The sequence below is a fragment of the Miniopterus natalensis genome, chromosome 2 (assembly GCF_054644295.1).
Source record: "Miniopterus natalensis isolate mMinNat1 chromosome 2, mMinNat1.hap1, whole genome shotgun sequence".
Taxonomy (NCBI): domain Eukaryota; kingdom Metazoa; phylum Chordata; class Mammalia; order Chiroptera; family Miniopteridae; genus Miniopterus; species Miniopterus natalensis.
In genome coordinates this window covers 80028877-80042835 of record NC_142082.1, presented here as the reverse complement: position 1 = coordinate 80042835, position 13959 = coordinate 80028877, and the positions used below count along the sequence as shown (strand labels likewise).

Sequence of the window (13959 nt, the reverse complement as noted above, 5' to 3'; positions counted from 1 at the left end):
GTATAATACAAAAAGGATCAATCCAACAAGGGGATATGCCCCTTATAATTATGTATGCACCCCACATAGAAGCACCTAAATTTATAAAGAAAATCTTGATGGGCATTAAGGGAGAGTTTGACAGCAGTACAATCGACAGCAATTGTAAGGGATTTTAATACTCCACTGTCATCAATGGATAGATAATCTAGACCAAAAATCAACAAAGCAACAGCGACCTTAAACGACATACTAGATTGGGATGATTTAATTGATATTTATAGAACATTTCTTCTCAAAGCAGCAGAATATACATTCTTGTCAAGTGCACGTGGAACATTCTCAAGGATAGACCACATGTTAGGACACAAAATAAATCTTAACAAATTAAAGAAGATTGAATACAAAAGATAAGTGAAACCAAGAGCTAGTTCTTTGGTTTCAAAAATAAATAAAATCGATGAACCTTGAACCAGACTCCTCAAGAAAAAAGGACCCAAATAATTGAAATCAGAAATGAAAGCAGTAACAACTGACATCACAGAAATACAGAGGATTCTAAATTAAATATATTATGAACAACCATATGCCAATAAATTAGACAACCAAGGAGAAATGGATAAATTCCTAGAAACATACAATCTTTCAAAACTGAATCAGGAAGAATCAGAGAACCTGGACAGACAGATAACAGCTACTGAAATTGAAGCAGTAATTAAAAAAAACCAGCAAATCAAAGTCCTGGACCAGATGGCTTCATAGGCTAATTTCACCAAACATTCAAAGAAGAGCTAAAAACTATCTTTTCAAACTATTCCAAAAAATTCAAGAGGAGGGAAAACTTCCAAGCGCTTTTTATGAGGCCAGCATTACCCTAATTTCAAAACCAGATAAAGACACTATAAAGAAAGAAAATTATAGGCTGCTATGTTCATAGCAGCATTATGTACAGTAGCAAAGATCTGGAAACAGCCCAAATGCCCATCAGTGGATGAGTGGATAAACAAGCTATGATACATTTACACAATGGAATATTATGCAGCTGTAAAAAATGAAGGTAATCTTTTGGTTTGGAACAGGATGCATGGACCTGGAGATTATTATGCGAAGTGAAATTTACCAGTCAGAGAAGGACAAGTACATATGATTTTACTTTTATATGGAATCTAGTGAACAATATAAACTGATGAACAAAATAGAAAGAGGCCTGGATACAAGGAACAGACCAACAGCTGTCAGAGTGGAGGGGCTTGGCAGGACTGGATGAAAGAGACTGAATGGATAAGCAAAAAATCATACATACATGACACACAGACACAGACAACAGTGTGGTGATTGCCAGAGGAAAAAGGGATGGTAGCTAGATGGAGGTGGGCAAAGTGGGGAGAAATGGGTATGAAAAGAGACTTTTCTTGGGGCCATGGACAAACAGTGCAATGTGCAGGTTACACTTTCTTGAGTTGCATACTTGAAACCTCTGTGTTTTTGCAAATCAATGTCACCTTAATAAATTTAGTTTAAAAAAAGTAAAATCTGAGTTGCTATTGGAATAAAAAGTTTCATTTTATTTTTGAATATTTGATGAAAGAGCAGTATGTTTGCACTGAGAATCTCTTTTTAGGGATGTAACAGTTTTTTTTGAAATTTAATGATGAATTAAGTTCCATTATATACTGGTGGAAAACCTCAAAATGATCTCATTATTGTATTGATTATTTCTGGTAGCAACTGCTTTGAGCCAAGTTCTGTAGGTGATCAGTTAATTTTTGTAGGGTATATCTGTTAAAATGTTTTTGTTATTTCACCATTCCCCATGATTTAATATCCAGAAATCCTTTATTTAGAAGGAATTTTGTAGTTTCTGCCACAATAAAATACTATTTTTAATGCTTTTTTAACACACTAAATTAGTGATGAAAAGTTATACTTTTAAGAAATGTTTAATATTTTTCTCTCATGTTTTACTAGGTTCGAATTGAACAAGTAATAGTAGCTGAACCTGGGGCAGTTTTATTATATAAAATTTCTAACCTTCTTAAATTTTATCATCATACAATCAGGTAAGTGGAATGGTGAAATGTGCTTGTTAAATCCTGTGATACCTCATTTCAGTTAGAACAGTGTAAGATTTTTATTTTTTATTTTCACTATTTGCATGACTGAGTATAACTGATAGAACCTCCACATGAATGAATAAACCATATGAATTATTATATGCATATTATATGTCCTATTCTTTCAGGTTCATTGTTTTCTTTTGCCACTCTTCTTGAAACACAGTTATACACATACATGTGCACATATACAACTTATTTAACAGTGTAAATGCATTAGTAAAGTAGATTTATGACACCTAAATTACTGTATATTATACTCAGAATAGGATATAAGTGAAATATCCTATTATGGATATAAATAAATTCTTTTTTACCATTTAGTTTTCTGTTAGCTACAGAACAGAACCATAGCTTTATCTTCTCTAAATAAAACTACTTTAGCATTTCTAAATAAAAGCTCTTTTGGTGTCTCTAAATAAAACCTTTATCTGATTAGGAACCATTTGTCATTTAAAATACAAACTTTGACGCTAGAAGTTGCATTCAGTTTTGCTTTGCATATATCTGTTGATAAATGTCACTGTACGACTATGTTATATATATGTTGTTGTGTTAAAACAATGTCATTTCAAGCTTTATTTTTGATAGTTTCCATGTTAGTCCATTAAAAATGATTTACAAATTACTTTTTATCCAATATGACAGTGACAGGATCAGAATGCCCATTGTTAAAATCCAAGACAATTATTATAACAGATCCTGGAGAGGTTCAAGGCACTAGTTTGCAGAGCACCAAAAGAATATGGCAATGATGTTATCTGCATTCTAGTGACTGAGATTAACCACCCAGAGCTTCACAGCCAGGAGATGGATTTTCTATCCTATCGGTAGATTTTCAAACAAAACCGACATACCACAAAACTGATCAGAAATAGGATTTGGGTTAGTTCTCTAAAATTTTAGATACAAGTTTATTATCACTTGCCATGACTCAAAAGCAATAAATTAGTTTCAATTGTAAGATACAGGCTTCCTAAAATAAGAAAATGATACTTAAGAGCTGAAAGGAGCCAACACATAGCTTATGCTGTATTATGCAGCGATAGTGGTAAAATAATTTTAAAGTTATCTATGTAGTAATGCCCATATGATATTGCATGAAATTTATTATTCGAAGGTAATGAGAACTCAGTTTCTAATGTAGAAAATGTTAAGAATAAAATCATTTGGATTCTGAGCACAATGATAGGTTTTTTTAGGCTCTGATACAATTTTTTTGTCTTTGAAGATGATAATTTTGAGGATGACAGTTAAGATCTTTTGATACATTACATGTACTTTTCTACTTGTTCACACATTTTCTCATTTAGTCAATTAAAAAGTTGACTATAAATGTCATTCTTCTAGGTTTTAAGGAAATGACAGTGAACAAAACACAGTTTAAACTTACATTCCAGTGGCAGAAACAAACAAGTATAAAATAATTTTAGATAGTGTGATTAAGGACACTGAGGAGAAGTAAAGTGGGACAAAGGAAGTAGAAATGATAAGGAATGGCCACGAATGAGTAGGTGTATTTGTGTGTGACTGTTTTGGAAAATCTTTTGGTTGAGGTGATATATAGAGACCTGAATAATGGGAAGGAGTTGGGATTGAAAAGTGCTTTATGCTAGGGCATGCTCTGGCTCTGAGGCCAAGAAATATTTGCATTACAGAGGACCAGAAGGAAGGCCAGTGTTTGGAGTGGAATGAATTGGAAGAAGTACATAAGGGGTGATGAAATCACAGAGGTAGGCAGAGGCCAGATGATATAGGACTTTGTAGGCCATGGTGAGGTTTTAGATTTCTATACTGTGTGAGTTGGGTAGTTGTGGGAGGGTTTTGAAGGACTTGAACTGATTTATGTTTAAGGTGACTGTGGGTACACTGGATAATGTTGTGGGGCAAAAGGGAAGCAGTTTGTGATAGTCTTGGAGGTGGTGAAAAGTAGTTGGTTCTGGAGATGTTTTATCTTATAGCCTATAGGACATATCTGTGGACTAGATGAGGTCAGATGTGAGGAATAATTGGCTTATGATTTAAGCAAGTAGATGAATGATACTGCCATTTGCTGAGATGGGGAATGCTGGAGAGGAACAAGTTAATGAGATTGGGTGGATAATGAAGAATTCAGTTCAGTTTTGGCCCTGTTAGGTTTGATGTACTTGTGAACATGCAGTAGGAGATGTTGGATGAGCAGATAATACAGAGAAATCAGGCTGAAACTATAAATTTGATAGTTTGCAGATACAGTTGATATTTGAAGCCATTAGGAACTATGTAAGGTCATTTAGAAGGTGAATGTAGATCCAGAATAAGGTCTAGGACTGAATCTTGGGAAACTCCAATATTTAGTGGTTGAGAAGAGGAGAAACCCCCAAAGAAAACTGGGAAGGAATAGTCACTGAAGTTGGGAAAAAATAGGAGATATGCAAAATCTCAAAAATGTTTTTTCTCCTATACATTCAAACTGCTGGAGGATAGATTCCATCAAAATGCAGTAGTAACCAAAAAAGGGGAGATTTGGAATCCAGGAAACAGGGAATCCAGTATACCTTGATTGCATTTTCTTTCCTGTAAAACTTTATTTTCCTGTAGTTAATAACTGCTTGGTTTTGTACTTGCTTACTTTTCTATGTCCTTATCACTATTTTAGACCCAAACTATTAAGTGGACTGTGCATTTTCTACCATATAGTCAAGAACATCAAGTAATCCCTCGCAGCTTAGGTCCTCTCTTCCCACACCTCTCTCTGAGCCCTCATCCTCCTTTCCCAGTCTAGACTAGTTGCTCTCCAGGCCTCCTCCGTGGATGTCTTCTCACAAGCCTGCTCTTCCCTTGTGCTAGATTCCCTGATCCCTTAGTCAGCTCTGGATAGTATTTACATGTTTGTAATAATGAAACATTGAATATTTATTTACTAGAATGCTGTGATATAACTATTAGGAAGCCTGGTAGAGATGAAATTGGGGGAGAAGTATTGTGTACGTGAATTTGGCTCTCATCTTCTATATCAGGGAATTTGTATATAATACCTAAAATTGAAAAATTATTAGGAGTATAAGCAAATTGGGTAGGATTATGAAGTGAAATACCAAAAGGTAAAGTATATAAATGTCAAATCCCTATATTGTATGCCTGAAACTAATACAATATTATAGGTCAACTGTACTTTTAAAATAATAAAATAGGAAGAAAGAAAGGTTAGAAACTATGAATTGGTCTTCAGAATATGACAAGTTAGATAATGATTGAGAGATCATGATAATAAGGATTAGCCTTTGTATTCATGGCTTTAAAGAAACCAGAGTACCTCAATTGGAATTGGTCTCTGAATCCAAATAAAATTAGGCAGGGAGCCTAAAGGAAAAACAAAAACAAAAAAAATCTACAAGTATCTGGTCCAGTTACTGGTGCCTAGTGACTACTTAGTAAATGTTAGTAAATTCTAAATCTGAGTAACTGTAAAATATGGCTGAAAACTCAAGTTTTTAAAAATAAATAATGTAAATTTGTCTTGTTCTTGCTCCAAATTTTTCATTAAAATATCAGTTTCTTTTTGTATTCATTTAGTTTTCTTTCCTTTTTGCTTGATGTATTATAGTTTTATTCAGAGGCATACTTATTTTTATTATATGGATAGTCATATGTGGGAATTCCAATTTATTTTGGTGTTTAGCTTATAGTATATTTAACTGAGATACTTTGATTTTCAAAAAATACAGCTATTATGGGTCCCTGTTTAGGAATTTGCTTTTACTTTACTGTTTACTTTATATATTTTTTAAATTGATAATTTGTTTTTTTCCATTAATTGTAGAGGAATTTATCCCAATATATTTTCATTTCAGAATATATTAAACGATATAGTATTAGTGTTTACTCTTATAACATATGTAGTATATCAATTCTCAATAATTTTGCTGTATTTTTTGCTACTATCTACTGTTATTTATTAATGCCATTATATTTATCTTTAGTAATCTAAAATTTTTTTTAGTATGGTAAGTAATATGTTACTGTGCCTGTAGAAATTATTTCCTTCTGGATTACAGTATATTTTTGCATCAACCAAAACCTTTCCCCTAAAAACACATTTTAAAATCACTTTCAGTACAGATTTAGGAAAATAAAATTGGGAAATGTTTTATATACATGCTTGTCTTACATCCTGGGAAAAATGGGAAGCCTCATTGGATGGGTCTAAGAAATATCCTTGTAAATTGACAATTACAGAATGTGCTGATTATTATTTTCAAATATCATCAAGTTTTTCATAATTAGTCTAAATATGCAGCTGCTATTTAGGTAGCTTTATAAATATTGAGAAACTGTTTAATTTATAGGTACAATACTGATATAGCATAGTAGTTTTAATTCAAAGAATAACTCAGTATTATTAAAATTAAAATGTTTTATCAGTAGAGCTATTGATGGAATGGCTTCTCTGAAATTAAAATTATTCTTGGATAAACAAGACATGCATTTATTTTAATAGAGGAAAAATAGAAATACGGGCTTGCATATTATGAGTGTCTGTTCTAACCCACTGCTTTTCTAAAAGAGATTGTGAAGTATTGAAAAAATAATACTTTGTTTTCATTTGTTCATTACCTAACTCAAAAGGAACAAAAACAAAACCTGTCATTTTTATATGAAACTAGAGTAATTGTTTTTAATTCACAGGTAAGATTCTGTATAAAGCATTTTATTTTATTTAATTTATTTTATTTTATTTTATTATTTTATTTTATTTTTTAATTTGACTTTGGGTGGTGGCACACAGTGCATTATACAGATCATGTATCATAGAAATGTATACTTGCAACCTGTATGATCCTGTTAACCAGTGTCACCCCAATAAATTCAATAAAAGAAACTTTTACTTAAATCTAGAACTTTCTAAAGAATTCTTTTCAGTTAAAGAACTGAATTGTTTTAGCCTGTTTTGCAACCTGAAGTATTCTTTGCTTTTAGTGGCATTGTTGGAAATAGTGCAACCACACTGTTGACTACCATTGAAGAAATGCATTTGCTAAGCAAAAAAATATTCTTCAATAGCTTGAGCCTTCATGCAAGTAAATTAATGGACAAGGTATGTTTGAAAAATGCAATTCTTAAACTATTTGAATGTGTATCTCTCACATTTAATGTTTTGCTGTTTTTATACTGATGACTATTGTTTTTTCATTCCATACAATGTTCTTTTGTGTTCTTCCTATGAATAAGAAAATTCATTTTGAGATGGCTTACTGGATCTAGGTTTATAGTCTGTGTTCCTGGAACAGTATAACATTGAGTCATAATTGGAGATAGAATCTCAAGCCCTACTTTCACTACAATTTTTCTGTAACCAAAAATTTGTGACTAAATCAAATTTACTGTATTTAGGTCAGGGCTAAGATGACATACAGATTAGAAAGCTGGAACTCTTACTGATTTTCTAAATAGCTTATTTGTATTTGTACTCTTTGATGGTCCAGCTTTGCCCTTATGAAATTTATGCTCCTTTGAGTTTAGTATTATAATTAATTATGGAAACAAATAGGATAATAACCCCTTCCCCAAGAAATAAAACCAAATAAAGGGCAACAACAGAAACCTGAAAGAATCCTAAAGAGCTAATATTTTTAATTGAGCAGCGTGTTGTGGCAGGACCAAAAGGAATGGGTTAATAATGATCAAATCTATCTTTTGCTTAATTATTAAGGACTAAAGTTTTAAAGGATGCATCACAGTCACTATGCTGGCTTTTCCTTTTAACTATACTGCTGTACCTAGTAGCCTGGTTACATTAGGCACAGGTTTTGTAATATAGTATAGAACAGTCAGTAGCAATCCAATCCAGACTACCTGGTCAATTTTTACATTCCTAAACTCAGAGAAGCCTTACTAGGAGTTTTCTTTTTGACCCCCATGCATGACTAAAATTCTTTTGGAAAAACAGCATGAATTTGTAGAGCTAGAGTATTTATCTTATATTTTTCCTGTTTTATGTATTTCTATTTGCACAAGAAGTTTACTAGCAATTCTGGTATGTATACGATTAAAAAATATATTTATATGATAAAGACTTTGATCATGAACAAATGTGCTATGATGAGAGTATAAAAGCAAACAATCAAGGTCTGTTGACCTCAAGTTGCTTCTCCTTTTGCAGAAAATAGTCAGTAAATCAGTGATTACTACAGAATCACATGTTTTATCAAAGGCATGTGTTCAAGGTGTTGTCCTAGCACATTATATGTAGTAACCTTCATTTACTCCTTTGCAGAGAGGGAGCTTTTCAGAGAGGAAGATACAAGAATTTAACTTTGAAGGACATAGGGGATTTTAAATAGGTGAAATAGGGGGTGGGTAGAGGTCATCCTGAGTAGAGGAAACAAATAGAATATGCAAGAACACAAGCTGTGAGTTGCCGATAAACAGATTTTTCATTTATTAAAAAAATAACTTGGAAAGTAGTATGGCATATAGATAGGAGAGAGGTCAGGTTCCAACTAGGAGAATTAGGGGAGTTATGAAGTAATTTTTATGAAAATATGTGCTCTAAGGCTGATATTCTGGGAAGAGCCATGAAGGGATAGATTCTTTTTTTTTTTAATATATCTTTATTGATTTCAGAGAGAGAAAGGGAGAGGGAGAGAGAGATAGAAACATCAATGATGAGAGAGTTGCCATTGATCAGCTGCCTCCTGCACGCCCCAACCAGGGATGGAGCCTGCATCCCAGGCATGTGCCCTGACAGGGAATCAAATCGCGATCTCCTGGATCCTAGGTCAGTACTCAACCGCTGAGCCATGCCCAGCCAGGCAGGGATAGATTCTTGAAGGGTAAAGATAAATCTTCCAAACTTGGTGACTGATTGAATGTGAGTAAATGACAGGGAAGGGTCTAAAGTAATTCCTTGGTTAGCAACCTGGGAATATTGATACTAATCACGAGTATCTAGAGTACAGACAGTAAAATTTTGGTATAAAGATGCTGATATTGGTATTATTTAAGTTAGACAAGATACCTGTGGAATATTTTTCTTGAATCAATCTAATCTAGTAAGGAGCTGTACATTTGGATTTAGAGAGTGTTGCATATAAAATACAGTTGAATCCATGGTTTTGGATGAATTCACTAGGAATCATGTTTAATAAGATTAGAGCTCCCAGGACACAGAGTTTTGAGAAACACTGACATTTAAAAGAAGAAAAGGAGCATACCCATGGTATTCTGAAGGAGGATAACTGGAGATGCAGGGGAAAAAAAGGGGAGGGTTTTATCAGAAAAGCCAAAAGAATAAAGTTTCAAGAACGAAGACTTTGTTAATGACAGATACTATATGAAGAGTTGGAGTAAAACAAGGACAGCAGATATGCTGTCTTTGTCAGTATGTAGATGATCTATGACTTATTGAGAATAATTTTAGTCATGTGGTAGCTACAAGAGCCGGATTGCTGTGTATGGAAGAAGCACATTGATGAGCTTTACCAATTGGAAAACATATAGGCTAAAGACTGAAAATAAAATATAGTGGGCATTCTTATTTTGAAATTTGAAAGAAAATAATAAAACAAAATGGCTAAAGGTAGAATTGTGGTAAATTAAAATACAAAAAAATCATGTGTTGAAATGATCAACTAAATTGATAACCTCCTAATAATTCTTTCACCAAGGGGAAAAAATTAAAATTATGATATCAGAAATCAGAGATAATAACTAGAGATGAGGGTTAAAACCTAGAACACCATATTAAAATGTATTAATTTTATGCTAAAATCTGAAAATCTGATTAAAAAGAATGATATTAAGAACTATAAATTAAAAATGATTTAAAAAGTGGAAAACTTGAATATACTTAGAGTGGGAAGAAAATTTATTAAAGAATATGCTGCTAGGCCTACTTTAGGTTATGTAGATAGCTTCATTTGTACCTACAAAGAACAGATAATTCTCTAAAACAGAAAAATATGGAAAACTTTCCAGTTCTTTTTGGTTGGTGTACCACTGATATAAAAGCCTTTCTCAGGACAGTCCAAAAACGAAATCCTCCAACCAGTCATTTTTTAAGTTTAAAAAACAATAAACATAGTTAAACACCTTGCTGACCAGTCACAAGTATACACGTGTTTCTGTGTCTGAACGTTGCTGACCGGTCACGAGATAACTCACGTCTGCACTTAAACATTAATTTAAGTAATTTTAAACACCTTGCTGACCAGTCATGACTAAAAAGTAGCTGGCCACACAGATGAGTTCCGGTTGGAAATAGTCAGCAGAACCATTCAGTCAAATCCAGCATTATAATGAAAACAAATATAGGTTATTTTTAGGAATATAAGACCGTTTCACTGTTAGGAAATAAATTAAGTGTTTCATTGTTAATTAAGAACATTTTATATTCTTATATCTGAATTGTTGGGGGGAAATCTTAATAAATAAGAAATTAAACATACTTCCGTAACCATATAAAAATAAATAAAACTAACAGCCAACATTGTTAACATAGGATTTTAAGAGGGTATTATTGAACAACTATATGTCAACAAATTGAGTAATCTAGATAAAATTGACAAATTCCAAGAAGTACGAAAGCTACCAAGAACAAATCATGAAAATTTAGAAGAATTGAATACTTGTAACTAGCAGAGAGATTATATCAGTTAATCAAAAATCTCTTTAAACTGAAAGTTCTAGACCTTGTGGCTTCACTGGTGAATTCTATCAAACATTTGAAGAAAAACATATTAATTCTCAAACCTTTTCAAAAAATTGAATAGGAGGCAATACTTCCTAACTTGTTTGATGAGGCCAGCATTTCCAATACCAAAGCCAGAAAAAGATACTGTAAGAAAGGAAAGTACAGATCAATATTCTTTATGAATACTGATGCAAAATATCTTCAACAAAATACTAGCAAATCAAATTAAGAAGCATATTAAATGATTATATACCCTGCCCTAGTGGGATTTATTCCTGGAATGCATATGAAAGTAAATGTAATTACCACATTAACAGAGCAAAAAAAAGAACCACATGATCATCTCAGTTGATACAGAAAAAGCATTTGACTTAATTCAACACCCTTTCATAATAAAAACTCAATAAACTAGGAATAGAAGAAAACTACCTCTGCATACCATGTATGAAAAGCTAAGGAGATAAAAGACTTGTACGATGAAATATGAAAAACATTGCTGAAAAAATTTAAACATGACATAAATAAATAGAAAGATCCCATATTTATGGATTGGAAGAATTAATATTGTTAATTTTTCATACTACCTAACAATCCATAGATTCAGTGCACTCACTATCAAAATTTCACTGACAAATGTGACCTCATGAAAATGAAAAGGCTTTGTGCATTAATGATACTATCAACAGAGTAAAAAGGCAACTCACAGAATGGGAGAACATATTTGCAAATCATATATTTGATAAGGAATTAATATCCATAATATGTAGAGAACTCCTAAAACTCAACAACAAAAAATACAACCTGATTTAAAAATGCGCAAAGGACTTGAATAGACATTTCTTTAAAAAGATACATAAATGGCTGGTAAGCACATGAGAAGATACTTAATATCACTAGTCTTCAGGAAATCAAAACTATAAGGTACCCATTAGGCTGGCTACTAGCAAAAACCCCCAGAAAACAGCAAATGTAGGCAAGGATGTAGAGAAATTGCAACCCTTGTGCATTGGTGGGAATGTAAAAGATAGTATGGTTGCTGTAGAAAACTCTATGTCCGTTGCTCAAAATATTAAAAGTTGAGTTATATGATCCAACAATTTCACTTCTGGGTGTATATTCAAAAGAATTGAAAGTTGGGTCTCAAAGAGACACTTGCATAGTTATGGTCATAGCACTATTACTCACAAGAACTAGATTGGAAGCAGCCCAAGTGTCTATCAGTGGATGGATGGATAAGCAAAATATGGTACAAACATACAATGGAATATTATTCAGCCTTAAAAAGGAAAGAAATTCTGATGTGTGCTATAACATGAATGAACTTTGAGGAGATTATACGAAGTGAAATAAGCCAATCACAAAAAGACAACTACTGTGTGAGTCCACCTATATGAGGTACTTGGAGTAGTCAAAGTGGTAGCTAGAGAGAGAAAGTAAAATGGTGGTTGCCAGGAACTTGTAAGTGGGGGATGTTATTTTAATTTACTTTTATTTTTAAATTTATCTTTATTGGTGAAAGTATTACATATATCCCCCACTTTTTCCCCATTGATCCCCTCTACCTGGCCTTCACTACACTATTGTCTGTGTCCGTGGGTTATGCATATAAGCATGTAAGTTCTTTGATTAATCTCTCCCCACCCACGCCCCCACCCCGCCTTTGCACTGAGATTCAGCAGTCTATTCCATGCTTCTATGTGTCTGGATCTATTTTGTTCCGCAATCTATTTTGTTTATTAGATTCCACATATCAGTGAGATCATGTAAAACTGAATCAGGTAGAATCAGAAAACCTGAATAGGCTAATAACAACTGAAATCGAAACAGTAATAAAAAAAGCTCCCAGCAAACAAAAGCCCTGGCCTGAATTGCTTCACAGGGGAGCTTTCTAATTCTTTAAGTTGTAGGATAAGATAGTTTACTAAAAATTTTTCCTGCTTTTTGAGGTAGGCCTGCAGGGCTATGAAATTCCCTCTTAGGACTGCTTTCACTGTGTCCCATAGATTTTGGATTGTGTGTTCATTTTCATTTGTTTTCAGGAAGTTTTTGATTTCTTTCTTGATCTTATTGGTAACCTATTCATTGTTTAATAACATGCTATTTAGCCTCCATGTGTTTGAATGTTTTTGAGTGTTTTTACTGTAGTTGATTTCTAATTTCATGCCATTGTGATCTGAGATGCTTGATATGATTTCAGTCTTGGACTTGTAGAGACTGGTTTTGTGTACTAAAATGTGGTCTATTTTTGAAAATGACCCATATGCCCTTGAAAAGAATGTATATTCTTCAGCTTTGTGGTGAAATGTTCTGTAAATATCAATTAAATCCATCTGATCTAGTGTGCCATTTAGAGTCACTGTTACTGTGTTGACTTTTTTTCTGGAATATCTATCCATCGAAGTCAGCGGGGTGTTAAAGTCCACAACTATGCCTGTGTTGCTGTTGATCTCTCCCTTAAAGTCCTTACGGTTATTATTGATAGGTCCTTATTTATTGCCTTTTTAATTCTTTATGCCTGTGTTTCTCTATTTCTTCTTATTATTACAGCAGTCCCTTTAACATTTTCCGCATTGCTGGTTTGGTGGTGATAAACTCCTTCAGCCTTTTTTTTTTTTTGACCTGGGAAGCTCTTTATTTCACCATCTGTTTTGAATGATAGCTTTTCTGGGTAGAGTAGTCTTGGTTTCAGATCCTTGTTTTGCATTACCTTGAATACTTCATGCCATTCCATCTGGCCTGTAGAGTTTCTGATGAGAAGCCACCTGACAGCCTTCTGGGAGCTCCTTTGTAGGTAACATTGCTTTTCTCTTGCTGCCTTTAACATTCTGTTTGTCTTGAATTTTTGGCATTTTAATTAGGATGTGTCTGGGCATGGGCCTCTTTGGATTCTTCTTGCTAGGACTCTCCATGCCTTCTGAACATGTGTGACTTTTTTCTTGACCAGGTTAGGGAAGTTTTTGCAACCTGGGCATGTGCCCTGACCAGGAATTGAATGAGATCTCCTGGATCATAGGTAAACTGCTGAGCCATGGCGGCTGGGCTTGTTTCACTTTTATATCAAATGTATAATTTTCCTGAAGTTTATTTTTGTCTATGCTTGGAAGACGGGGCTCTTATTTATTTTTCCAGTAGTTATCCATTTATTTTATTTTATTTTTACAGAAGAAAATGACCAGGTTCTTATATATTTTA

The 13959-nt window shown here is 33.3% G+C and overlaps 1 protein-coding gene across 2 annotated transcripts in view; it reads left to right on the top strand.

Annotated features, from left to right (window-relative positions):
• The window catches only part of COG6 (component of oligomeric golgi complex 6), a 91341-nt gene that overhangs the window by 38585 nt on the left and 38797 nt on the right, over positions 1-13959 (top strand). For both annotated transcript variants that reach the window (XM_016212915.2, XM_016212916.2), the window contains exons 12-13: positions 1948-2039; positions 7053-7170. In XM_016212915.2, the coding sequence (XP_016068401.2) occupies positions 1948-2039; positions 7053-7170 (210 nt within the window). The remainder of the gene's footprint in view (positions 1-1947; positions 2040-7052; positions 7171-13959) is intronic.